Source organism: Heloderma suspectum, chromosome 12 (assembly GCF_057233095.1).
Source record: "Heloderma suspectum isolate Gila_16-S chromosome 12, 16-S_ref, whole genome shotgun sequence".
In the NCBI taxonomy this organism is placed as follows: domain Eukaryota; kingdom Metazoa; phylum Chordata; class Lepidosauria; order Squamata; family Helodermatidae; genus Heloderma; species Heloderma suspectum.
The window spans coordinates 1,297,582-1,324,187 of record NC_139469.1 but is presented as its reverse complement, the minus strand read 5'-3'; the positions used below and the strand labels follow the sequence as shown (position 1 = coordinate 1,324,187).

The window sequence follows — 26,606 nt, the reverse complement described above, 5'->3', positions numbered from 1 at the left end:
CTGGGCCCCCTGGCCACCCTCTTGGGCATCCAGAGCAGGGGAACGGCAGGGAGGCTCTCCACGTTCAGGCCGCGGCTGTTGGCGGTATCACCAAAGGAGACCCACGACACTCAAATGGCAGCTTCCGCCTCAGCTGAGCTTATCGCGGCCTTGGAGGCGCTTCGGACACCACGGAGACCGCCTCCCCTGGCAGTCTTGGGGCCAGGAGAGCCAGCGTGGTGCCATGTTTGGACCGGGAAGACCCGGGTTCAAGCCCCCGTGTGGCCACGGAGCTCGCTGGGTGACTTTGGGCCCGTCACTGACTCTCTGCCCTAAGCTACCTCACAGGGTCGTTGAGAGGATAAAATGGAGAGGAGGAGGGGGGCCGCGGACACCTCCTTGAGATGCTGACAAACATGTTTGAGATCTCCAGGACGTGCAGAAGGATGCGGCGGCGGCTGCGCGACAGGAGCTTCTGCTGCCTCCCGCCTTTCGGTCGCGGTCAGCGTCTGGAGGTGCTGGCCCGGGAAGGGGAAGGACATCAGGCTCAGAAAGACCCACCAGTGCCCGGCAAGGAAAAGGCCGCAGCACCGGGAGTAACGCTGGAGCAGCTTTTCCCACCTGGGGCCCCCCAGATGCGTTGGGGTCGAGCGCCCGCAATCCCCCAGCAGCGGCGCCGCCCCTCTACGCTCGACTCGGGGAGCTGCATCCCGACGCACCTGGGCCCCGGCGGGAGCGCGTGTGCAGAGCTGGCTGGGAGCGCGGCGGCCGGCCCTGAACAGCCAATGAAACGCTGGGCCAGCTCGAACGGGCTGCTCTCTGCCGCCTGTTAAGAGCCAGGCCGAGCCTGGGCTCCTCCTTTGCGCCGAGGAGCAATCCGGAAGAGGACGCGCGCTCTGCCGCTGCCGCCGGAGGACATCCAGTGTGGGGCGGAAGGTGAGCGCCTGAGCGGGCAGAAGGGGTCGCTTGCAAGTTGGGCCGCGGGCCGGGCGTTGCTGTCTTCGTTTTCACAGCTGGACGCTTTGGGCTGCGAGCGCGAAGGCCCTCGCTTGGGGATCTGCCCTGTGGTCCGTGCTGGGTGGAGGGCAAAGAGGAGCGTCTCGAGTCACGGCCGGCAGAACCAGGCCCCCTTCAAGGGGGCGTCTCTTTCTCATCCCTATTTTTCTGGCCAGCTGGATGCTCCTTCCGCCCTGGAGAGCTTCCACTTTGGAGAGGAGCCTTCCACTTCCCACCCGCATCCCAGCTTCTTTCTCCTCTGTCCCAGCACAGCTCCAAGAGCCTTTTCACAAGCGACGTGCAGATGTCAGAACAGGGTCACTCCCCTCCCAGAAGGGCAGGGGGAAGGATTCTAGCCCAGAAAGCAGGCAATTCTACACCAAGATGGGGGGGGCAGAGGCGTTCTTCAGCTGGGGCCCCTCTGCCCGCTGGTGGGATCAAAGGCACAGGAAGGACGGAGCTGATTTTACAGACCGGGATGCTACATCAGCCTTCCCCGTTTTCCCAACTGGGGCAAAGATGTGAAAGGCACTTGGGGAACTGTGCAGCCGCTCGGGGCTGTTGCTGCTGGCTGGTCTTCCTGCTGAGGCCCCTGGTTCCCCCCAGGCTGTCTCAGGTTGCAGCTCGGTCAGCTCAGCTGTGCACCACCACAATGAATGTAAATATGAACCCCCGATGGCTGCCACCTGGACTCCCTCAGGAGGAGGATCGCTTGTCCCTAGGGAGCCACTTCCCAAGCACACGGGCGGGCGGTGAGGCCCTGGCAAGAGGGAGGCGTGTAACCAAATCCAGCCAGCCACGCAGGGGATCTGGAGGAGGCAACAGCTTGTCCTTTTGTCTCAGGCCCGGCAGGAGAACTTCATGGGGGAGTTAATTCCATCTCCTCCCGCCCATTACCTACCCACTGAGCTTCACTGCCCTCCCCAATCTTTGCCTTGCAGCGTGAGAAAGCTGGGGAGCGTGGGATCCAGGACCACCGAGAATGTCTGTCCGCAGCTCACCCACAGTCTGGCAGAAGGCGAAGCTGAGGCCGCAGCCGAATCCAGCGCCTTGGAGAGCCAGCGACGGGGCTGGGACTGTGGATGACAGCCTGACCAGCCTGCAGTGGCTCCAAGAGTTCTCCATCCTCACAGCTGACCCTGAGAAACCAACCATGTCCAGCCCCCTGGGCCACCAGAGGGCCCTGCAGGGCTCCGAGGCCCCAGCCAGCCCCCCTGTGGGAGACACGGCAGCCACAGGGACGCCCCCAAGTGGGGAGAAGCCCTCCTGCTCCTCCAGCACCAGCCCCCTGCAGCCCCTCACCCCCACTCAGCGCACAGTCAACTACAGGACCAATGCCCAGGTGAAGCCGCCCCACTCCTATGCAACCCTCATCTGCATGGCCATGCAGGCCAGCAAGGGGGCCAAGGTCACGCTCTCCGCCATTTATGCCTGGATTACAGATAACTTCTGCTACTACCGCCAAGCGGACCCCAGCTGGCAGGTAAGCTGGTGCCCGAAGCACATGCAGCCCTTCTGGGCAGAGGGCTGGCCCCAGGGAGTGGGGGGGCTGGCCCCAGGGAGTGGGGGGGCCGAGCTGTTCCCAGAAATACCCTGGCCCAGGGGAAGTGGGTTTTTCCCCATGCCCCCCAGGACCCTTTCCCCATCTCAGCTGGGCATCGGGCTGCCACAGGCACAGGCTGGGCGGTGTGGTCCCCCCCCACTGCCCTCTGGTGGGCCTGGTCAAGGGTGTCGTTCATTTGGAGTCGGGTGTTAATTTCCCTCCAGCTCAGAGGGGGAGGAAAACCCAAGCCCAGCCTGTTCCCCCTTTTAGACAAACCTGCCAGCAACGTCCCCCATCTGCCCACCCCCTTTAACCCTCTCCTTCCCATGTGCCCCCATCTCTGTGGCAGAACTCCATCCGCCACAACCTGTCCCTGAACAAGTGTTTCCGGAAGGTGCCACGACGGAAAGATGAGCCGGGCAAGGGTGGCTTCTGGCAGATGGACCCCCAGTACGCTGACATGTTTGTTGACGGGGCCTTCCGGCGGAGACGGATGACAGCGCTTCCCATGGCTTCTATTCAGTCCGCACAGGCCCCAGCGGTGGGCTGGGCAGGGCAGGGGCTGCGGCCGGACCAGACGTCCCGGCAGCTGGGCCTGCCTCACCGCCTCGGCAAGGGCAAGCAGGTGTCAGCCCCGCGCGCCAGCAGAGCTGCTTGGATCGGCCCCCCTCCGCCTCCTGCTGGGGGAGAGCCAGGCTGGGCCTCCGTCCTGGAGGATGCCTTTGCTGGCGCTGGCAGCAGCTGTGAGGACCTGGAGCTGACGGCAGCCCTGGGCGCCCTGGCCACGGGGGAGGATGGCCTCGCTCCCTGCAGCCACAGCCAGCCTCTCGGGGCTCTGAGCAAAGGCGGGCGGCCCTGCCCTGCCACAGCCCTCGCGGACGCCGACTTGGCCCCGTGCGCCGAGCCCTGGGAGGAAGAGGTGGCCGCACGAACGCTGGGACCCACTTGGCCCTTTGAGGAGGGCGCCTGCTTTGCCGAGGGCTTCCTGGAGGAGGTACAGCCCTGGGAAGCGTGAGCTCGCTGTCCCTCCGAGGCAGAAAAGATGCAATGGCGCCTGAAGCCATTGCACCAGCCTAGATTTGCTGCTGGTCTCGGCCGGGGGACGCCAACTGCAGCCCTGTTGTCCACGTTGCTTGTCCTGCCCTGGCACACAGAGATGCCAGGGGCCTCAGCCTGTTGTGGCCATGCTGTTTGCAGATGGCACTTTGGTGCGGATGGAAGCAAGTTATGGCCAGGCCTCTATTCCCTGACATGGAATGTAGAAAGCCACAGATTTTCACGAGCCTGGGACTTGCAACTTTTACTGAAAAACCAGCAAACTTCTAGCCCTCAAGGGTGCACGAATGGGCCAGCCGGGCCAGCCAGAGGCACATGCCAAAAAGGGCTTGGGGCAAGGCTTGCCATGGCAAAGGGACACTTCTCGCCCTTCCTAATTCTCCATGGCACTGTTTGCCCCAGACACACTCTCCCTATGTCTCCCTTTACTTCCTGGGAGGAAAATCCTAACATCCTGTCCAAATCTGGATTTTGGCAGAAGAATTTATTAGTAAATATATGGAAGTTTGCCTGAGTGCAGAGACTGGGTTTCTTCTCTGTTTCCTTAAGCAGGCTCCAGGCAGCCTAGTGAGCACCCTCAGCCCCATCTTGGGAAAGGGGTCCGGCAACCGCATCCAATTGAGCAGCGCATGAAAAGCAGGCGAGGAATAAGCATGGGAGGGCTGCAGAACTGGCGGGCCTCCCCAGCCAATCTCGCAGACACCCCCCGCGCCTCAGAAAGCACATTCAAAAGTCATCGGGTCGCTCAGCTCAAAGCCGTCTGTGTTACTTGCCCCCTGAGAACGTGGAAGTTCAGCACTTGCAGGATGTGCGTCTTGCTTAGACGGTCTCCTCTGAGGCCGGCCAGCTCCGCACCAGCAGCAGGCAAGCACTGCCGTGGCTGCAGGGCCCCGGCCTGAGGGTGGTCTTCCTGTGCTGGGCAGGCATGCAGAATGCCAGCCTTTGGGCACCTCCAGGCCACGGGGCAAGCCTTCCTCCCTGCGCTTTTGCAAGGAGTCTTCACCCCCTTGATGCCAGGCAGCAGGCAAGCTTGGACCTGCCTGGCTGGGCGAGACCAGCGGGGCGGTCTGTGCCGGCCAGGCCAACGGTCGGTTGGTCGGTGGGGGCGAGGCAGAGCTGGTTCATTGTTCCCAGCAACGGCCGCCCTTTCAAGAGAAAGCACCTGCCCTGCCCACCTGCCAGTCTGAACGATGGGCAGACAAAGGAACTGCCCAAGATCACTGGACTGCGACCGTGAATTAAAGGTGCGCGGGGGGGGTGGTGATTTGGGTTTCCCACCTTGTGCCCGCCCCACCTATCTACTGTCACATGAGTAGCACCATTGAGAGATCTGGCAGGAAGCAGTGGGAGGCGGTCGAGGGGAAGTCCGAGTCGCATTTCCCCTCGCGCCAAAGCCAGGCTGGGGCCCAAAGGGCCAAGGGAGAGGGGCGAAGAAAGCTGGGGCTGTAGCCTTGCTGCCACCTGCCCCCCCCCCCTTCCTGGGTCATGCGTGATGGGGCTGGCAGGAGCCGGACTGGCCTATCAGGCTGAGCCCTAGCCTGTGTTTTGGGAGCAGCACCATCCCTTTCCAGGAGGCTGTGGGCACCACCCCAAAGGCAGCTGCCTTGCTGCGGAAGGCAAGAGGCCGCTCTCGCTCGCCAGGAAGCGCTGCACAAGCCCCGCTGACGCGAACGGCGGCTGCACAAGGCAGCGGGCCCCTCCTGCGGCAGGCGCGGGGCAGCTGCCTCGGCTCAGCAGCGCCCCCTTCTTGCCAGGGCTGCTGCCACCCCCTGCCAACCCCCCTCCCAGGCGAGCCCTTGGCCTTTGCCACAGGACCCCGGCCCGTGCCAAGGCGGGTGCAAATGCAGGGCCAGGGAGCCAGTGGCGAGTGCATGCCCCCACATGCCATGGCCACTGCTGAGGGCCCCCCATCACTGGGGCAGCCGGGGAGCCCCCTGCGCAGGTCACAAAGGGACAGAGGCCACCTGCAGTAATACTTAGCATTTATGTGACGCATTTCAAATGCTCAGAGAACTCCACACATATCACCAAAATCATCCTTGCAACAACCACGTGCAAGGTAGGTCAGCATTATCTGCACACTGAGAGTGGGAGCTGTGAGGGAATGTGGGGTCCTGCTTGGCTCTGTGCAGGAGGCCACACTGGAACGGGGCAGTTCCCAGCCACACTGCTCGGTGGCCATGAGGCTGCACAGCAGTTGGCCTACGGCAGCCCCACCCAGCAGCAAAAAGGCAGTGCTTGCTCACCCCCCCCCCCCAGCAGGCCCGAGTGCAGGCGGCGTCTTCCCAGAGCCCATGTGCAGAGGCAGAAGCAAGCCCCTTCAGCCGCCTCGCCGTGGCCAGCAACCACCCGGGACGGACACAGGAGAGGCTCATGACTACAAATACAGGAACACACAGACCCCAAGGGGGCAAGAGGTCAGCTCTGCCCTGTGGCTAAGCAGGCTTGGGGGCAGGGGGAGACTGGCAGGTAGAAAGCAGCTGGCAGCAAAAAATCCCCCTACAGCCAGCCTGCGGGGGAAGGTTTTTCCCAGGGGAGGGGGCAGAGGGAAGGGCACCCTGCCTTCTGGGCGAGGCAGGAACAAGGCACAAGGCAGCATGGTCCCCAGGAGAGTTGGAGAGGGGCAGCGGCAGGGATCTCCTGGCCTCTGCCCTGCCCCCAGCTAAGTGCCGCCCATCCAGCTTTCTTCCCTCCCGCCCCCAGCTCCGTCCAGCCCCACAGCATTCTCTTGAGACTCAGACCAGACCTCCTGCCTCCCCAGCTGGGAAGTGGTAGGCAAGCCCTGATCGGGAGCAGCCTCCAGCCAAAGGGCAGGGCCCCCGAAGAGCAGCCTGCAGGCTGGGCGTAGGGCCAGTGGGCCGGGAGGGCCCAGCCGCCTTGCACCTCAGCCACCCGCCAAACCCTGTGCTGGCAGCCCTGGACAGGCACCAGCAGGGGCACCACAAAGACAGGGTGTGGGGGGGGAATAGAGCCGCTCTGATGCAGAAGACGCAGGCCAAAGCCGGGAGCAGCTGCACTCTCCCAGGCCGGGGTGGTGGTGCTGTGGCCCGGCATCAGCTCCTTCGGACCATGGGAGCTGGTGGCCGTGAGGGGGTCAGTGGCCGTGAGCAGTGCAGTTCCTCCAGCCTCAGAGCCGCCTGCATGGGTGGTCTCCCCTCCCGCGTCTGCTTGCCCAGGAAAGGGAGCAGGGCTGGGATCAAGCAAGGCCCGGCCTCCCCTTCAACTTGCATCCCCCTCTCTAGCCAGCCCACCTGGGCAGGTAAGGCTAGATTTGCTCTTTTGGTCAGCGGTGGCAGAGCATAGGAGGAGAGAAAACACCTGATGCTGTGTCTGCAGCATCAGGTGCAGGAGGAGGAAGCTGGACCTGGCCAAGAGCCACCGTCCGCTCACAGCACAGCGGCCAGGCTGAAAGCAGGGGTCAGGAGAGCAGAGAGGGCTTTGAAAAGGCCAAAGCCCGGGGGATATTTACAAGGGGGGAGGGCCACAACTGCAGCACGGCAAGGGGGGAGGAAGGCCTCTCCATCCGCCAGTCTCGGAGATCTGGTCCAGGACAGGGACAGGTGAGGAGCAGGTGGCAACTGGGGAAAGGTGTGGCTGAAACATGCACAGCTACACAAAGACACAAGTCCATCGGTACCGAGAGGGCTGGGCTCAAGCCCAGCGGGGGGGGGAAGGGGGACGGGACCAATGTCTGTCTTGCGTTGCGCCTTTGCTGGTGGGAGGACAGCTTCTCGCAGGCCAGCTGCCCAGACAGCATGCCGGTGGCCCGGGAGGCGTTTGGCATTCGGGCGCCGAGGCGGCTGTGGCCTGAGCCAGGCGCTCAGGATGGGCTCTGCCCGCTTTCCATGCAGAGATGGGGCTGGCTGAAGAGGAAGGGCGGCCCAGGAGTGCTGCTACCACAGCTCAGGAGGGCGCCGGCATAGTCGGAAGAGCCTGCCGGAGGGGAGAGAGGGAGGCCGAGTTGGGAGCGCTGCTGGCCGTCTCGGCCCTTCTGCTCCCAGCGTCTCCGGGGAGAGAGCGGAGGCCGGGCTGCCGGGGCCCAGAAGCAAGGGAAACTGGCACCGTGAGATGGGTTGGGGAGCCTGCTGGAAGGGGCAGCCCCAGCCCTCCGCCGGCCCTTCTGGGAGGGGGCACGGTGCTGTGCATCAAGCCAAGCCCAACGTCTTTGGCAGGAGCTGAGAGAGACCAACCAGCCAAACAAAGGCCCCACACACACACCCTCCTGCCCACCCCCGGTTCTGGCTGCCCTTCTCCACCCCACCACTCATGAAAGGCACCTGCCAATGGAGAGGAAGGAAAGAGAAGACATACCCGCTTACTCCTCTATCCCAAGAGAGCAGGAGTCCAGGCGGAGGGCTGCCCAGGTGGGGGGGGGGGGCAGGGCAGACAGAAAGGAGGGAGACGTTAGGGGGGGAAGCATTCAGGTCAGACGGACGCCCCTTGCTATACCACACGTGGACTCTGGGCGGTGGTAGAGAGCAGGGTGCCTGCAGGCCAAGGATGGTGCCCGGCCCCTCGGGGGCCTTTCCCACAATCAATCGCCCCCCGCCCCTCCCTTCTTAGCTCTTCTGACAACTGACACTCCCCCAACGGGCTTCTCAACTGGGCGCCCTCAGGCTTGTGGAGCCTTCGCTGCTCTCCCATCCCACCCCTCCTCTGCTGCTCGGGGGGCGGTGCCCCACTCCCCCGTGACGCAGCGCACGTGTGCCTGTCTGCAGGCACGCGGCCCGGGTGACAAATGCACGCACAGAGGGCAGCTGCCATGGGTGCTGCCGGGCTCGCTGAGAGGCTTTTGGCTGCCACAGGGCAGCCAGCCAGCATGGGGCTGACCCCCCCCAACTCTGGTGGAAGAAACCTGGGGGCACGGAGGGGTGGCAGGGCAGAAGCCACACTTGGCAGGCGAGCGGAGAGTTGCAGGAGCAAGAGGGAAAGGGTGAGAACAAGCAATGCCAAAGCAGGGTGGGGGAGGCAGGGTGGGGGAGACAGGGGGGGTGCCCGTGGGGCAAAGGGCCGGCCGGCCAGCAAAGCTCCTCCTTTCCCAGCCGGAGGGGGGCCGACCCTCCCCGGGGGCCGCAGAGGGAAAAGCCAGGCTTCCAAAGCTGCCCAGGTCACCTCCACCCCCACCAGGCTCCGCAGCATCCTGCTCCGTTTAGCCGTTACCTGGCAGGTAGACGTCAGCCAGCGGCTCACTCCCCAGCTTGGGGGGGCTCTTGGGCTCGCAGGGGCTGCTGCTGTTGCTGCTCTCCTGGACAACGTCCTCCCTGGAGGGTGACTGGCTCCCTGAGACATGCAGCGGGAGGGTCAGCACCTCCGTGCCACTGAGAGGCCCTGCGCTCAGCACCCTCCACCAGGCCGGCTCGCCCCGACTGACCAGGAGCTCCCCACGGCCTCACCTGGCACGGCCTACCTGGCCCTCAGCCACAAGGGCAGGACTGGCCTTGCCGGCAACGCTCGCTGGGTTCGGCCCTCCTGCTCCGCTGAGCCTGGCCAGGCCCTGCCTGCAGGGACTCCTGGATGCACAGCACCCTCGGAGGGGCCTGCTTTCGGCAAGGATCCTATGCCCACTTCCAGCCATGCAAGCAAATCCACCACACCCAGGGCTCAGGGAGTCTCCCGCCAAAGGCCCAGCTAGTGCTTACCTTGCTGCAGCGAGGAGACCTCCTCTGCTTCTTCCACTGTCAAGCTCTTGAAAACAGGAGAACAGGGAGAGTCCCGGTCTCTGCTCCTCATCAAGGTCTATCCATAGATTTGGGCAAAGGGGGAACCGGGGAGTGGGGCTCCTCCCCCAACATGCTCCCCCTGCAGCCGTGTGCTTCTCCCTCAACCAAGCTGGCTTCCTGGCAGTTGCAGAAATCATTCCAGGGTGGGGAGTTTGGGGCTGCAGGAACCAGATTCGTCCCAACTCTCCCTGGAGGTGGCCAGAGTTTGGACAACTCTACTTACTTAATACATTTAAGTCTCGGGAACATTCCTTGAAGTGGGGGGAGGGTTGCTGTCCGCAATTCTGGGGCCCCTTCCCGTGGCAGGCCCTTGCTGCTGCCCAAAGGTGTCTCCCCCAGCCCGCTGGTCACCCTGCCAGAGCCAAAGGCAGCCCATCCCTCCCCCTGCACGTGGCTGGGCTGAGGAAGCCCACCAGGCCTGAAATACTGGATTCAGCAAGATGAACAGGACAAGCATGAGAGGCCTGGTTTGCAGAACCCTCACCCACACTTTAAACAACCCATGGGCTGCCGCGTGCGAGCAAGAGCACAGGCGCAGCGCCTCCCGCACAGCTGCTACTTCTGCTTCTAAACAGCAACTTACGATCAGCTTGTTCCCAGGCTGTTAGCATACTGCCTGAACCCACACTCTTTGGGTTGTTTAACCGACGAATAACTCAAAGTGTCGAGGTTCGGATGTCACACTAACAGCATACGAACGGGGGCATTCGTAGGTCGTTCCTGCAAACTGGAAGCCATTCTCACACAGCCCCACAAATTGTGGGATAATCGACTTGGATTCCTGCATTGAGCAGGGGGTTGGACTCGATGGCCTTGTAGGCCCCTTCCAACCCTATTCTATGATTCTATGAATTTGCTACCAAACGCCACTGTTACCTGTCAACAGCCCCAAAGAAAGAGACAGAGAGGCCACGTTCCCTGCGGGGAAAGGAGCAGGGAAGGCCCAAGGATAAACTCTTAGAATCACAGAGTTGGAAGGGGCCCTTTAGGCCATCGAGTGCAGGAATCCAGTTTAAAGCATTCCTGACAGATGGCTGTCCAACCTCACTCAACACCCCCCGCCCAGCGGCAGAGACCCCACCACCTCCTTAGGTAGTTGGTCCCATCGTCTGACTGCCTGCCACCTGCAGCCACCCCGAGGTTCTTCAAGCAGCCACCTGAGAGCACTGCCAGGCAGACAACGGAGCTGGCTGTGGAGCCCCCTGCAGAAGAGGCAAGAGCCCAGGTGACCCCTCGCACTGTTGGAGAAGGAGAATCACCTCCGGGGAGCTGCCCTCGCGCAGAACAAACTCGGTCCCAGCCAGCGGAGGCGGCAAGTCGGAGTCTTCCGAGAGCTTCTCCTCGTCCTCCTCGTGGATTGGTGAAGAGGGAGACCGCAGGGTGCTGCCGAGAGAGAGAGAGAGCTGTGTTGGGACTGCAGGTCAGCAACAGATACCACTGCAGCTCACTCCAGGGCATCTTTTCTGAGAAGAGAGATGCCAGGACTCCAACCTCCTGGGGAACTTTCTCCTCTAGTCTCAGGCATGGAAGCCCAGTTAAGGGCCCTCATTAGACTTTCCATATGTGGGAAAGCTCCATCCATACACACGAGCACAGGCACACCAAACAGATTCCAGGGCAGAGACTGGGCTCCAATTGAGCCCTGCAGGAACCCATACTCCGTCCAAAGCAGAGCCTTGTCTATACTGCTCCCAGCAGACAGAGCAACAGGCACACAGGAAGGCCCTGAAAAAGCCAGCTCGGAAGACAGAACTGCAGGCAGGTCAAGGAAATGCAAAAGCCTCAATGCTTCTGGAAAGGAAGCAATGGTTGGAGTGGACATGGAGCAAAAAGGATGGATTTTGTGCCCACACAGGGAAGGCACTGGCCAACACCACTTAGCCACAGGATCTCACATGTGCCTTTGCCAACCTCAGCAGCAACTCACCTGTCGGGAGACTTGCTGTGTTTGCTCTTCTGATGGCTGCTCTCCATGGCTCGATCAAGCCCTACCAGGGGTCTCCCAGACAGGGGAAGCCCGTCCAGCACCCCAGTGTAGGTGATCTCGTCGTAGAGGGGAGCTGAAGGGATGGAGGGAGAGATGGAGCGCAGGCCATTCAGGGCTTCCAGCAGGGAGATGGGCTCATAGCCCGGGGGGATGTTGTCCGAGCACTGCAGAGGGAGAAAGGCAGGACTTCAACTCGGCACTCTCATCGTGTTAGTAGACTATTCCGTACAGAACTGAAGCTGCACTGGCCCGGCATCCCAACACCACAGGCGGACACTAGAATACAGCCTCCCACCCCCCAGGGCAACAGAATACATTCATAATATATAGTTGTAACAAAACGTTTAGGGTAACTCCTTACAACAGCCTTCCCCTACCTAGTGCCCTCCTGTGGCTTTGGACTACAGCGCATTTGGAAGGCACCAGGCTGAACAAGGCTGCCTTGCAAGGGGGCTTTGAAAATAACACACCACCACAAGGGCCCAGGTTAGAAATCTGAAAACCCCAAGCTCCCTTGCTCATGTATGAAGTCACACATCTGAGGGGATGGGCGAGCAAGCCTCCATCTTCCAAAGGGCACCTCATGTTCTCATTAATGGATTAATCCAGCTCAGTTAATCTGTTGTTCCTAATCGCACACACAGCTCTTTTCCCCCAAGCTCTTTGCCATTTTTAGAGCATCTTGTCTTAGGAGGCTGGTCGCTACCCCTCCTATGTTACGGGGGGGGGGGAGCCAAGGGGGAGGGGACTTGCCCAAGGCCAAACATGGAGCCCTGGAAAGGTGGGATAGGAAGGAACTCAAGTCTGCCCAGACCCAGGATCTCCACCTCCCTCCCCAACCCACTCAGCCACCAGGCAACACAACTGCTCAACATCCCACACTTCAAACTGTGCTCTGCATAGGGGGAGCTCTCCTTGGTCGGGGGAGGGGGTAGAAGTGGCCCAGCACAGCTGCTGCGTGGGGTGGGAGTGCCAATCACAGCGAGCGGGCTGCTGCACGGCTGAAGCCCATTCCTCACCGAATGCTCATCGTGGTCCAGGGTCTGTGCCAGGACAGGGCTGAAGGAGAGTGGCGACAGGGCCCCCGGCTTCTTCCTCACCGCCCGGATCTGCAGCAGGGCACGGAAGGCTGCGAGGTGATGCAAGAGGGGTCACTTCCCTCCTCCCGCTCCCAGATCCTTCCACGGAGAGATCACCAGATCACCTTCTTTGCCAGCTCCGTGCTGGGGCGGGGCGGGGCATGGCCTTCAGGATCTCAAAACCACCTGCTAGCCAAGGTCCTTTGGGGACGCTGCAGGTGCTGGGGCAAAGGGCAGGCTTTGCTGGGCGCTGCAGGCTTTGCAGGGCTGGCTTATTGGCACCAGCACCATGCCCCCAGCAGCATTCTGGCTGCCAGGACAAATCACCTGCAGCCCCTGCACAGCTCCTTAAATCCTGCCCCATCACTGAACATGGAACCCTGGGAAGCCCCCGCAGCCATTTGGCAAGGCAGGACACCTTGCTTTACCATGGAAATGCCATCAACAGACGAAATACTGCTTTCCTCCAATTGCGAAGGACCCTGGGGTAGCCCCAACAGACAGCAGAGAAATTTGGGGACACTTTGTGTCAGAAACACCCGAGATCTGCAGGTACGAAGTGGAAACTTGACCACTGTGATTACTGTGGGGGGGGGGGGTGACACTGCATTCCAGCCCTGACCTGCTTTGTGACGCTCCCTTTGCTGCTTCTCCCCCGCCCACCCCCAAGGCCAGGCTACTCACGCAAGCGACAGATGGGGCAGTTGTTGGCCTGGTAGCGCAGGGTGTCAGCACAGGAGTTGCAGAGACAGAGGTGCCTGCAGGGCAGGATGAGGGTGTCCCGCAGGTCAGAAAGGCACACGACACACTCGTTGCTGTTGTCGCTGTTCTCGTCATCGCAGGGCTGCAAGCAGGGTTGGAGGTATCCCATGCTGAGTGCCCATTTGGCACAACTCGGGATTCAGCGCCCTCTCCAGCCAGGACAAACTCAAAGCCCCGCTCTGTTCTTCGAGGGGCAGCCTCTGAGGCACCCCCTCTCCGCCGCCGCCACCATCAGGGGCAGCAAAGAGCACCACAGTTCTGCCCTAGGCATTCCCTCGGTTTGCCCCCACCCCGCCCAGGCGCAACAGCGGCATGAGGAGGCAGCCCCTGGGGCTCAAGCTCCCCGCTTGGTGCAACACTCCCGCATGATGAGGCCAAAAGCCCTATTAATTTGTTTAATTTAAAATATTCCTTGGCCTCTTTTCAGGGCAGAAGCCCTCCCAAGGCAGCTTACAACAATAAAATACATAAAAATGTACACTGATGGGGGCCCAGCGAGCAGACAGGGGCTGCTTTTCTTGCCTAGGCTGTTGGTGGTTGAGGAAGCACCAGCTGTGGGCTGCCACGGGCCAAGAGATTGACTCCAGCTGGAAAGCAAAACCCCTGGTGGGAAAGACTCATAGGATGGGATGGAGACTGCAAGGTCACGAGATCCCGAGAGAACATGGAGCATGCGCTCTTCTTGTTCCCTTCCGGACAGAGCATGAAAGAGGCTCCCCAACTCCCCGCACAACCTTCCAGGCCTGGGGTAGCCGGCGGCCTTCTCACCTTTGTCTCCTGGTTGTTCTTGTTCTCAATGCCGTAGATCTCCTGAAGCAGGTAACTTACCCGGTCCACCTGTGGGAGAGCCGGACAAAGCAGGGGGAGGCGGCAGTGACTGTTACTACTGTGAAACTGCATGGGCAGCATCAGTACCATCTCCGCAGGGGTATTCAAGGAAGCTCACGAACACAACACATCCGAAGTACACAACATAAAAGCGGAAGGGGAGGGACCAGTGTGGGGAAGGGAACAGGTCAGCAAAGGAATGGGGGAGGAACAGTGTGTTGAGAGACACTGCTCAGCTATCCTGCACCAAACAATGGCCTTCAAATTCCCATCCACTCCCTTCCCTTATCAGGAGCCTGGTCCCTTTTGTTCCCAAAGAAAAAAACACAGGATGGCCAGACAGACCATTGTTCTTAGTAAGGCACATGTGGCACGCAAATTCATGTCTCCACACAGAAACTAAGCTGGGCCCACCCAGCACACGGTCAGGTGACTGAGCCAAGCCTGGGAGAGGAGGGGGGTAATGGAAGCAGGAAAGGACTGCCTGGGATTTCTACCTGCTACATCCCAAAAGCTGGGGAGGGGTGCGTGCATGCATGCGTGATGTCTGTGCTCATGAAGATAAGAAAAAAAAGAAACACGACCCCCACCCAGGCCATTTACTGAACTCAGGGGCTGGGGAGGAATCTGAAACCCCACCCCCCACAGCCTAAAACATCATCCACTGATGAAGAGCGGAGGATTTTCCTGTTCAGGAGTTCTTCTAGAAATAGCCCCACTCCCCAGCTGACGTGATAAATAGCAGCCCTGGCCAGGAAGCAGGCATGGGGCTCATGCTCTGCCCAACTGAGCGAGCCAGCTGTGGGGCACAGAAACGGGAGTGCCCTGGGGTGGGCCCTGCTCCACCTGCCCCCACCTGGCACCAACTAGGCAAGGAGCAAAGCCCCTCTGGAATGGCACCCAGTGTCTCTGCAGCACTGACCCAACCCCACCCCCACCCTGCTCCAGGAAGATTACAAAAAAAGAAAGGACTTACAATCTGCTTCTGCTTCAAGGGCTTCACAGAGAAACTGCCATCAACGTGCTGTTGAAGGGGGAGAAACAGCAAGATGGGGGAGATGAGCTCTCCAGGAAGGCAAGGCACAAATGATGTCCACATGCACAGGCCATGCAGCTTGCTCAGGTAGCCCCTCGTGCCATTCTTTAGGATTGCTGCATGGATCCCCATTTCAAATGCAAAGCAGCAGACTGTGCATGAGGCCTGGAAGACAGGGGGGCTCTAGGACATTGTTCAGTCCCCATTCTGAAGTGAACTGACCCGATTTGCACCTCTTCAATAAATGTGCAGGACAGAACAAAGCTATCCTTTTGATCCTGCACGTCTCCAAACTTTTGTGATAAAGTCCTCGGCTTCACACCAAACTGCACAGGAAAATGCATGTTTTACCACAAAATCCCCGTGGAGCTGCCACCCACAATGGTGTGACATGCAGCTACCAGGGAAAATGCCTTCTCTGTAGTGGCCCTCCATCTATGGAATGCCCTTCACAGGGAGGTCCACCTGGTGTCCTCACTTTATACGTTTTAATCTTTAATCTGTTGCTCTGATTATTAACTTTACTGCCGGTTCTTTAATATTCTTAGGGCATAATCCTATGGATGTTTAGACAGAAAAAGTCCTACAACTCCCCAACATCCCTCCAGCCAGCATGCTGGGAACTGTAGGACTTTTTCTGTCTATACATGCATAGGATTGCATCCTTAAGATTTTAATATTTTGATTGTTGTATTTATTGTTTTGGTTATTTGATTTTTGGATTTTTTAAATGACTGTAAACCACCCTGAGGGCATCTGTCAGCTGGGGAGTATATAAATCTAATAAATAACATAAATATAAGAATGTGTATTTTCCCATAAAATACATGTGAATTTTCATGTGGATTTTTTTCATGTGGAAAGGGGATGGAGCAGACTTATGAATGAACACATGAGGAACTGACCCAGATCGAAAATAGCCTGATCCGTCCATCCCTAGCAGAAGGGCAAAGGAACAAAAAGAGTCCCGGCAACACAGACTGGGGAGTCATGGAGAGGCAAGGCAATTAATGGCCTGGCACAGGTGGGCCTGCGCTTGTCCCTCTGCCCTTCCGGTACCTCGCCACCCTGCCCCACCTGCTTCTGTTTATGAAGGTCCAAGCCCAAGCGCAGCAGCCTCAGGGACAAGTCGGTGCTCGCAACCATCTGTTGGCCGATGGCCACCCGGTGCTAGGGCCAGAGGGGCATTTGCAAAGGCAGGCGCACACAGTGTCCTGCAGGCAATGAGGGCCCACGCTTACCTTCTCAAAGGCAGCCAGGAGGACGTGGGCGTGGCCGGTCACTTCCACAACAACTAGGAGGAAACCACAAGGCCCGTGAGAATGGGGAAAGGGGACAGGCAGCCCAGATCCACCACATTCCATTCCCACAATGGATTCGGGGCCCGCAGGGGCCGCGAGGGCTGCTTGCAGCCCAACCTCTTCAGCAGCCGGATTCTCTAGGCGTGAGATCTCCCCTGATGCTTGCTCAGGACTGGCCCAACTGCACAAGCAACCCAAGCGGCCATTTGGGCAGCAGGATTTTCAGGAGTGCCTAGAGGCAGCACGGGAAGGCAGAGAGATATGCAGCAGCATCTCTGCCATGCCACACCATGCGCTGGGCTATACAGCAAGCGGCTGCCCATGCTGACATTCCGTTCATGCTGAATGCTTTCTTCTTTCAGCATGGATGAGACGGGAATCGGGAAGGGGGTTTTGCAGAGGATGCCGCCAGCAGCTCCTGGATCATGCACAGCTGATCATGGTGCACAAGGTGCATCCTCTGGAGTACTGCAAGGGATCCTGGGCTGGGCAGCCATCCAAGGGAATGAAGCTTCCACCCTCTTCTTAGAAACCTTCAAGGACAAAGTTTGCACCACTCTGCTGCGCCATTGGCTTCCCAGCCCAACCTAGGCCTCTTCTCTGGCTACTAGAACTCACTGCCTCTTGGGACAGCTGCTTTTCTAACAGGCCCTTCAGAAGGTTCCCCCTCCTGAAACCCCCTCCGCTCCACCCATCACAGGCCCAGTGCCCATCTCAGCCTTTGCTCAGAAGTCCTGGGTTTCAAGCCCTCCTTCAGCCACCTCTTCTTAAAGCCCAGGGACCACAAATGGGACGTAGCCACACAGCAGAGGAAAGCGGGGCAGCCCCAACGCCGTGTGAGAACAAATGCTCCTCGTGGGAGGGACCAAGCGCTTTGCTTGTTCCCAATCTCACCGTTACAAACAGAAAAGGCTCTCCTGCCTTCCCCACGACATGCTAGGACAGGCTAACAGGGAGATAGGAGAGCTCCTTCACACCACACCCCAATTGTCTCTGGATTTGTGCAAGAACAAAGACTGAAGGATGTGGGTTGAGGAACAGTTCCCTCTGCAACTGGTGCTTGCAGAGTTCCAGGGCAGTGAATTCTACCGGACAGGAGGTGGGAGGGATTTAGAAAGTGCCCAATTCCTCAAGGACATGCTTCTGAAGCATCACACATGAATAAAAAGTCAATTGTCTTTCTAGGGGGCCAGAAGAAACTACATTTCCTCCTTCAAGGTAGAAATTAATCGACTAAATTGGTGCTGATCCAGTTCCCTCTGGCAACAGAAGCCTTGATTTGGCTTAAAACACTGCCATTCCCCTTCAGCCATGCACAAAGGCCCTCCTGTGTCCAACACCAGAAGACACACGTGGGCAAGAAGGAGACGGTCACACTGGAGAGACGTGCAACCCTGGAAGAGACTGCCAAGACAGCCATCAAATTCACCCTCCTGCTCTCTGCTCAGCCCCAGCACAGAAGTCTAACTACCTTGGCTGGAGCCTTTTAAATATGCTTAGGGCACAATCCTATGCAGGTTTAGACAGAAAAAAGTCCTACAACTCCCAGAATTCCCCAGCCACAGGTCTGGCTGGGGAATGCTGGGATCTGTAGAATTTCCTTCTGTCTAAACCTGCATAGTGAAAAGAAAATCCGATGCTGTAAAGAACAATATTGTTTAGGAACCTGGAATGTAAGATCAATGAATCAAGGTAAGCTGGAGGTGGTCAAACATGAGATGGCAAGATTGAACATCGACATCTTGGGAATCAGTGAACTAAAATGGACAGGCATGGGCGAATTTAATTCAGGTGACCATCATATCTACTATTGTGGGCAAGAATCCCTTAGAAGAAACGGAGTAGCACTCATAGTCAACAAAAGGGTGGGAAAAGCAGTACTGGGGTACAATCTTAAAAACGATAGAATGATCTCAGTACGAATCCAAGGCAAACCATTCAACATCACAGTAATTCAAGTCTATGCCCCAACCACTGAGGCTGAAGAAGCTGAGGTTGATCAGTTCTATGAAGACCTACAACACCTTCTAGAACTAACACCAAAAAAAGATGTCCTCTTCATCATAGGGGATTGGAATGCTAAAGTAGGAAGTCAAGAAATCACTGGGATAACAGGCAGGCATGGCCTTGGTGTACAAAATGAAGCAGGACAAAAGCTAATAGAGTTTTGCCAAGAGAACACGCTGATCATAGCAAACACTCTTTTCCAACAGCACAAGAGACGACTCTACACATGGACATCACCAGATGGTCAATATCGAAATCAGATTGATTATGTCCTTTGCAGGCAAAGATGGAGAAGCTCTATACAGTCAGTCAAAACAAGACCTGGAGCTGACTGTGGCTCAGATCATGAGCTGCTTCTTGTAAAATTTCGGCTTAAATTGAAGAACGTCGGGAAAACCACTAAACCGTTCAGGTATGACCTAAATCATATCCCTGATGAATATACAGTGGAGGTGACGAATAGATTTCAGGGATTAGACCTGATAGACAGAGTGCCTGAGGAACTATGGACGGAGGTCCGTAACATTGTTCAGGAGGCAGCAACTCAATCCATCCCAAAGAAAAAGAAATGCAAGAAAGCCAAGTGGCTGTCTGAGGAGGCTTTACAAGTAGCTGAGGAAAGAAGGGAAGCGAAAAGCAAGGGAGAAAGGGGAAGATATATCCAACTGAATGCAGAGTTCCAGAGAATAGCAAGGAGAGACAAGAAGGCCTTCTTAAATGAACAATGCAAAGAAATCGAGGAAAACAACAGAATGGGAAAGACTAGAGATCTCTTCAAGAAAATTGGAGATCTCAAGGGAACGTTTTGTGCAAAGGCGGGCATGATCAAGGACAAAGAAGGCAGGGACCTAACAGAAGCAGATGAGATTAAGAAGAGGTGGAAAGCATACACAGAAGAACTATACAGGAAAGATCTGAATGTCCCTGATAGCCATGATAGTGCGGTCATTGAACTTGAGCCGGACATCCTAGAGAGTGAAGTCAAGTGGGCCTTAGGAAGCATTACCAACAACAAAGCTAGTGGAGATGACAGTATTCCAGGTGAGCTATTTAAAATCCTAAAAGATGATGCTGTTAAAGTGCTGCACTCAATATGCCAACACATTTGGAACACTCAACAATGGCCGCAAGACTGGAAAAGGTCAGTTTACATTCCAATTCCAAAGAAGGGCAATGCCAAAGAGTGTTCAAACTACCGTACAATTGTGCTCATTTCACATGCCAGCAAGGTGATGCTCAAAATCCTACAAGCTAGGCTTCAGCAGTATGCGAACCGAGAACTACTGGAAGTACAAGCTGGGTTTCGAAGAGGCAAAGGAACTAGAGATCAAATCGCCAACATTCGCTGCATCATGGAGAAAGCAAGAGAATTCCAGAAAAACGTCTATTTCTGCTTCACTGACTACGCTAAAGCCTTTGATTGTGCGGATCACAACAAACTGTGGCAAATTCTTAAAGTGATGGGTGTACCAGACCACCTTACCTGTCTCCTGAGAAACCTGTACGAGGGTCAAGAAGCAACAGTAAGAACCAGACATGGAACAACCGAGTGGTTCAAAATTGGGAAAGGAGTACGACAAGGCTGCATATTGTCACCCTGCTTATTTAACTTATATGCAGAGTACATCATGAGAAATGCCAGGTTGGATGAATCAGAGGTCGGAATTAAGATTGCTGGGAGAATTATCAACAACCTCCGATATGCAGACGATACCACCCTAATGGCAGAAAGCAAAGAGGATCTAAAGAGCCTCTTGTTGAGGGTGAAAGAGGAGAGTGCAAAAGCTGGTTTGAAACTCAACATTAAAAAAACTAAGATCATGGCATCTGGCCCTATCACTTCCTGGCATATAGAAGGGGAAGAAATGGAAACAGTGACAGATTTTACTTTCTTGGGCTCCAAGATCACTGCAGACGGTGACTGTAGCCATGAAATTAAAAGACGCTTGCTCCTTGGGAGGAAAGCTATGGCAAACCTAGACAGCATAGTAAGAAGCAGAGACATCACCTTGCCGACAAAGGTCCGTCTAATCAAAGCTATGGTTTTCCCAGTAGTAATGTATGGCTGTGAGAGCTGGACTATAAGGAAGGCTGAGTGCCGAAGAATTGATGCTTTCGAACTGTGGTGCTGGAGAAGACTCTTACGAGTCCCCTGGACTGCAAGGAGGTCCAATCAGTCAATCCTAAAGGAAATCAACCCTGAGTGCTCATTGGAAGGACAGATACTGAAGCTGAAGCTCAAATATTTTGGCCACCTAATGCGAAGAGAAAACTCTCTGGAAAAGACCCTGATGCTGGGAAAGACTGAAGGCAAAAGGAGAAGGGGACGGCAGAGGATGAGATGGCTAGATAGCATCACCGATGCAATGAATATGAACTTGAGCACGCTCCGGGAGAGAGCGCAGGACAGGAAGGCCTGACGTGCTATGGTCCATGGGGTCACGAAGAGTCGGACACGACTGAACGACTGAACAACAACAACAACAAACCTGCATAGAATTGCACCCTTACTGAAGCACTCAGTTTCCACCATAGCCTGGCCCATTCAGAGCACTGCTCAGGCCTTTGGCTGACACTTGCCCCAGCAGCAAGCCAAACGCTCAGCCCGCCTGATCAGCTCCCATCTCCAAGTGACTTGGGAGACAAGAGGAAGCCGGTTTCTTACCATCGCCTTCATCTACCATGGCCTGGATGACCACGGGGAAGATGCCTCGATCCAGATCAAAATTCAGCTGGAAAAGAAAGAAGACGAGGAGGGATTCGTTAGGCAGCCAAGATGCCAGGCAGAGGTTTCTGTGGCAGGGCTGCAACCTCGACGTTCACACTGGGGCCTCAGTAAAGGAAAAGGTGCCATTGCTCTCTTTGTCGGCGGGGGGTAGAGGACCCCTCCTTCCAGCAGCAGGGCTGGAGCTCATGACAAGATGGAAGTGAAGGACAAACAGCTCCTCGTCTTTCTTCCCTCTTTCCAGCTCTTCCCCTCAGGGCAAGATAAAGCTCTAGGTCTATCTCATGGTAGTTGTACAGGTCTGCTCCTGTGCTGGTGCTACAATGACAGCTTCACATTCAAGGCTCCCAAACATCAAGTAGCAAGACCACAACTCCAGAAAGGGCCGGAGGAAACCCAGGTCTGTGCAACACTGCAAAGCCAACAGCCCTGGAACTGAACCTCTTGGGAGGTGTGAGAAGACCAGGGGAGTCACCTCATCATCTTTCCAGTCGGAGAAATCAATCTTGAAGGATGGCAGTGAGAACTGCTGGCTCACCCCTCGCTTGTAGTGCACCGTCTCTGACTGCAGAGAGGGGTTCTTCGTGCTGTACCTGCAGGTGGTGAGAAGAGGACAGACTCACCCTCACCAAGAGGCAGCTGAAGGCAGCTGCAGCTGTTTCACTGGCATCCGGCACCTAAGGACAGGTGCAAACCTACCAGAGCTTCCGCCTAAGATTTTTGGACTACCTCCAGTGGCCTCCAGCTAGCATCCTAAACCAAGCCACTGCGTTGCTCTACATGAGGAAGGGATACGATCTGCGAAGGACCACATTTCACCACCGGGCAGGGTAAGATCATGACCCCAACAGAAAAAAGACCATGGCCATGGGTATGTTTGAAAGGCCTCACATATTACAAAAGAGGGTTTCCTGTAACGATCCCGAGGCTTCCGTGTGACCATGCAGCGTTGAGGTTTCCAGCACTTACACAGCCATGCCGCTAATAAACTCCTCCGTTGCTTGGCAGTAGATGGTGATGGCGACACGGGCATCTGCATCAAAGGTGAATTCAAGGCTGTACAAGGCCTTCTGCTTCCCGCTGTCCTCCGTGGGGCTGTCTGTGTCCTCTTTGTACCTATGCAGAGGAAGGCTGAGTCAGCAGGGACAGGGAGTGGGCACTCTGCTATCGGGAGGATACGTTCAGGAGGCAGAGTGTGTGCTCTGCGTGGCTGCCCAGCTCTCCTTTGCCCAGATCCCACGAGTCCCTCAACGCAGGCCTCTCAGTTGCCCTATTCCGACCAGAATTATGGACAAACAACAACAGGGTCCTTGCCCACCCCCACCCCCCACCAGGTTTCCCCACATGCACTGTGAAGTTCCACACAAGTGTGGAGTTTGGCATTTTTTGAGGGGAAAAATGATGATTATTACTCAATAATCAGCATCATTTTTTCCCCTTAAAAATAGTAAACGTTTCAGGCCCCATGGCTACAAAGATAGGCTTCAAAGCAATGTTCTAGCTGAGGTGTGAACACTAAATGTTGACAGGTGCCCATCAAAAACTAGCATCCACAGCTCTGCCTGAAGATTACTCTCATTTATCCAAAAGATGAGATTTTTTGTAAAAAAGAAGTAATGTCTGCATTTCAGACAATCAAGCAAGCTGTGCAAAGGAAAACCAGGCAAGTGAAGCAACTTCTGCTACAAAGCCAGGATCACACCATCTGCATTTCAAGCTTCTTGTCCCCAGCAGGGCGTAAGCCAAGTGACTTGCAAACCCCACAGGTGCCCTGAGAATCCCAGGACCATCAGCTGTCGGTGTCCGAAGTACCTGACCAGGCGAAGAGAGTCTTTGCGGATATTCACCAAGCTCCGCAGGGTCTTCACCGGCTCATGAGGTGCTGGGGTGACATAGGGAAACTGAAATGAAAGACCAGGAGGCCTTTTCAGCTAAAGCACGTGGCAAGCAAGGTGGAAGAACCTGCAGAAACAGCCAGCAGGCCACGGATGGGTCGTGCCATGGTGAGAAGGTCTCTCCCTGTCCTCCTCGCATTGGCACTAGCTGCAACCATGACAGACCTCAGATTGGGGTAATATGGTCTCCCAGTAAGTCAGCTTTCCCCAACCTGGTGCCTTCCAGATGTGTTGCCCTAAAACTCCCAGTGTGCTGGGTGTTGTAGTCCAACATATCTGGAGAGTGCAAAGTTGGGGAAAGCTGCTTTAAGCATTCACCTGACAGCAAGAAGGAAATGCTGACCAAACTCAGAAGTCAGGGCATTTTCCAAACTGAAACCCAAAATTTTGACTTTGCCACATTCAACATTTCTCACCATACTGTTCTGAAACCAAAAGCCTCCATAACTTGGAAAGCTCTTTTGAAACAAACCCATAACCTCTCAAATTATGATTCAAAGAATTGTGTTAGGAGAATGTGGTTGCATCTGCTCTTCCCTCCTCCCTCTCCCAATCATTTTGGTGCCGATCAAAACCTCATCTCCCACTGAAAAGCTCCAAAATCATTCAGCACTTGCCTGGACAGGCCTGTTGCCAAGGAAGTTCAAATCCATGTTCTCCCCAAAAAGGTACCCCTCAGGATGTGGTGTGTCAAACTTCTCTCCTCCCATGAAAAAATGACTGGCAAAGTAGTTCCCTGGAGAGGAGAAAAAGCCCTACTGATTTATGACATTGATACCCCACCCTTTTCTCCAAGGAGCTCTCAGCCTGGCACACCTGGTTCTCCCCACTTCCCATTTTATAATCACAAGAACCCTACGAGGGAGGTTAGAATGAAGGATAATGCCTGGCACAAGGTCACCCAGTGAACTTCATGGCTGAGTAGAGATTTGAACTCAACAACAGGAGCACCCCACATTACAACAAGCAGTTGCAACGGAGGCCAGCAGGACTTGTGCCCAAGAGTGAACCTGAGAAGATGGTGCTTCTCTGGCAGGCAGCAGGAGGGAGCAGGGAGTTGAGCCTGCAGCATCGGAAGCTGCCTTCTACTGAGTCAGACCCTGGGTCCATCCAGCCCAGTATTGTCTACTGTGACTGGCAGCAACAGTTTCCAGGGCTTCAGACAAGAGTCTTTTCTAGCCTGACATGGAGAGGCCAGGAACTGAACCTGGGTCCCTTTTTATGCAAAGCAGGGGCTCTGCCACTGAGCTACAGCCTTTCCCCTGCTTCACCAAAGCACCATACCCATTAATGGTTGCCTGAGCCATATTTCAGGGGTGCCAACAAGGCAGGAGGTGCTGCGGCCTAGTCCAATACTGCTTTCGTCAGAGTCCTGTCCTGCTCGGGACTGTGCAGTGCAGTGATAGACCTCCCCACCACCCCAAATATTGTACAAGTGTTTGGCGGAGAGCCAGCAGTGAGGCACAATGACCTGGGGGGGTAGGAGACAAAGACAGGGGCTCCCTATAACTGCTGCCTGGTGAGGCTAAGGGGGTGTCACATTTTTTTTTCATGGTTCCTCCAAGCAGTTTACTATATTGGCTGTTGGAGTTGGAGTATAAGTGTGCATTTTTGGTTAAAGTATGGATTGTATGTTATTATCCCCTTGTTTGTTCAGTTTAGTGATGGATTCTGTCCTTAACTGATTTGATGTTTAAGTTCTGAGGTGAAAATTTGTTTATGGGTTTATTGTAGCATTTGTATTGTACAATTTCTGTATTGTTGTCTTTTGATATATTTTATAGTATTGGATTCTGTATGATGATATTAGCCACTTTGGGTTTCCTTTTGGAGGGAAAAGCTGGATGTAAATAAATGATATGATGATGATGGATCAGAAAAAAAGATCCATGCTGCCCAGCATCCTGCCTCCAGCAGTGAGCAGCCACCTTCCCCTGTTGTTTGCCACCTGGGAGCCAAGGTAAACTGCTGCAGCCCAAGGATGCTCCATTCTCAGGAATCCTGGCTCACAGTTGCTGATGGATCTAATTGTCACACGTGTGTCTCCTCCTCTAAAGAGCCTCCGAAGAGCCCTGCTGGACCAGGCCCAAAGCCCCCCTTTTGGGGGGGTGGGGAGAGTCTTGATCAGTAGCTGTGGGGGGGTGTCAGAATGTAGAGATGGACTGATACCCAGTGCAAAGTGCGGGAGAGGAGAGACCAGAAGAAAGGAACGGAAGGGGGAGGGGCGCCAGGCATGGTGCGGTGGGGGCGGGGGCGCTCTGCCACGCCGTGGGGGTGGAGAAATGCTGGAATCGGGTGAGAGGAAAGGTGAAGGGGGGCTGCCGCGTGTGTCTGTGGAATGGCGGGATGCGGGACTTGGGGAGGGGGCGCCCCGCACGGAATTTGGAGGAGATACACGCTAGCATTGCCCCTGCCCGATCCCTGCGATCATTAGAGGGGGCCCTTCTGCGGGCGCCACATGCGCTAGCGCACTGAGTGCTGCGGCACCCCCCCCCGAACACTTGACCGGGCTCCCACAGCCAGGCGCCTTCTCGAAACTCAGAGGCTTTCCCTGAAGGGTGGCTTGCAGCGCGCAGGAGCGTCTCCGGCGTTATTCCTGATTAATTTGTGCTGTGCTGTTTTTATTGTCGCGCCTGTGCCATTGCATTTTATGTTCACCGCCTCGATACTTTTGTGGAAAGCGGCATACAAATCTGAATAGTAATAATTTTGTGGGAGGAAAAATGGGGGGGGTCCTTGAGCAGCTGCCTGGCTTGGGAGGGATGTGGGATGTCCGGATGCAGAGACTTGGGCAGGGGGCGCCCCACAAGGTTTGGAGGGAGAAACCGGGGGGCTTCCTGGCATACGTGTGCGTGCGGGGGGGTGCGGGATTGGGGGCGCCCCAGGACGGAGGTTACAGAGGCGTCTACGCTAGCGCGGTCTATACTAGCATACCAGCTCGGAGGGCCCCTTGGCAAGGGGGCCCTCCTAGCACGGCTGTGGGGATGCGCTGGGGCTCAAGGAGGGGGCGAAGAACTTGGGGGGCTTTGGCCATTCGGGGGGAGGGGCGAGGCCTGGCCTGCCGGCCCTTACCGGACTTGGGCGGGTACCGGTAGGCCGAGTTGGCCTGGATGTCGATGTCCTCCACGCCGGCGATGCGGCGGCTGAGCAGGGAGCCCATCGCGGCGGCGGCGGCGGCGGCGGCGGCGGCGGCAGGACCAAGCAGGCGAACGTCGGACTCCCACACCGAGGTCGGTTCGTCAGGGAGGCCTGCAGGCCGCTTCCGCGCAGGGCACGATGGGAAGCCGAGTCCCCACGGCCCCGCTCCACGCGCTCCACGCCACAGACGCCCGCCTCCGCAGAACTACAATGCCCAGAAGGCACCGCGCCACGCTCGGCTGGCGAAAACAACAGGCTGCCGGGAGGAGCAGGGGGCGGGCGCTGTCCGCTGTCAGTCCAACCCAAGATGGCATAATAGAGATAGGAAAAGAATAGACAAGAGGAGATAGGAAAAGGCTGACACAAGCTTCCCCAACTTGGTGCCTTCCGGACTGCAACTCCCATCATTCCCAGCCAGCATGGCCTTGATACTGGCGGTAATATGCGGCCATCATGACAGTGGCCGTTGATAGCCTTATCCTCCATGAATTTGCCGAAGCCCCTTAGCAAAGACACATTTTTAGCCCACATTTTTCTGCTCCAATAAAAACAAG

The 26,606-nt window shown here is 56.6% G+C and overlaps 2 protein-coding genes across 6 annotated transcripts; one reads left to right on the top strand and one right to left on the bottom strand.

Moving 5' to 3' along the window:
* The first annotated feature begins 826 nt into the window (after nt 1-826).
* On the top strand, nt 827-4,096 carry LOC146336404 (forkhead box protein J1-B-like). Of its 2 annotated transcripts, XM_084818025.1 has the most exons (3): nt 827-915; nt 1,917-2,458; nt 2,868-4,096. In XM_084818025.1, the coding sequence occupies exons 2-3, from the start codon at nt 1,958-1,960 to the stop codon at nt 3,531-3,533; spliced, it is 1,167 nt and encodes a 388-aa protein (XP_084674151.1). In that variant the 5' UTR covers nt 827-915; nt 1,917-1,957; the 3' UTR covers nt 3,534-4,096. The 2 variants fall into 2 exon arrangements, with proteins under 2 accessions (XP_084674151.1, XP_084674152.1); XM_084818026.1 differs by lacking the exon at nt 827-915 and having other exon boundaries at nt 1,819-2,458.
* A 1,442-nt stretch (nt 4,097-5,538) lies between these two features.
* On the bottom strand, nt 5,539-26,241 carry MGRN1 (mahogunin ring finger 1). Of its 4 annotated transcripts, none has more exons than XM_084818021.1 (17): nt 25,987-26,186; nt 23,532-23,650; nt 22,832-22,920; nt 21,989-22,135; nt 21,495-21,612; nt 20,960-21,026; nt 16,228-16,280; nt 14,927-14,974; nt 13,891-13,959; nt 13,045-13,204; nt 12,301-12,410; nt 11,222-11,445; nt 10,554-10,677; nt 9,214-9,259; nt 8,735-8,854; nt 7,886-7,930; nt 5,539-7,507 (listed from the first exon to the last, which is right to left on the bottom strand). In XM_084818021.1, exons 1-16 carry the CDS (start codon nt 26,072-26,074, stop codon nt 7,890-7,892), a joined length of 1,623 nt encoding a protein of 540 aa, XP_084674147.1. In that variant the 5' UTR covers nt 26,075-26,186; the 3' UTR covers nt 5,539-7,507; nt 7,886-7,889. The 4 variants fall into 4 exon arrangements, 3 of the variants coding, with proteins under 3 accessions (XP_084674147.1, XP_084674148.1, XP_084674146.1); XR_014785480.1 differs by having other exon boundaries at nt 5,541-7,507; nt 9,214-9,482; nt 25,987-26,174; XM_084818022.1 differs by lacking the exon at nt 7,886-7,930 and having other exon boundaries at nt 5,541-7,507; nt 9,214-9,482; nt 25,987-26,241.
* Between the last annotated feature and the right edge of the window lie 365 nt (nt 26,242-26,606).

What these genes read in the sequence shown, in the direction of transcription:
- LOC146336404 (XM_084818025.1), top strand. Translation starts at nt 1,958, where the DNA reads ATGTCTGTCCGCAGCTCACCCACAGTCTGGCAGAAGGCGAAGCTGAGG. An exon ending in AAGCGGACCCCAGCTGGCAG is followed by an intron (nt 2,459 to 2,867) that starts GTAAGCTGGTGC and finishes TCTCTGTGGCAG; the next exon opens with AACTCCATCCGCCACAACCT.
- MGRN1 (XM_084818022.1), bottom strand. Translation starts at nt 26,074, where the DNA reads ATGGGCTCCCTGCTCAGCCGCCGCATCGCCGGCGTGGAGGACATCGAC. An exon ending in CCGGTACCCGCCCAAGTCCG is followed by an intron (nt 23,651 to 25,986) that starts GTAAGGGCCGGC and finishes TCTCCTCTCCAG; the next exon opens with GGAACTACTTTGCCAGTCAT. An exon ending in TCCTGGCTGCCTTTGAGAAG is followed by an intron (nt 14,975 to 16,227) that starts GTAAGCGTGGGC and finishes CCCCTTCAACAG; the next exon opens with CACGTTGATGGCAGTTTCTC.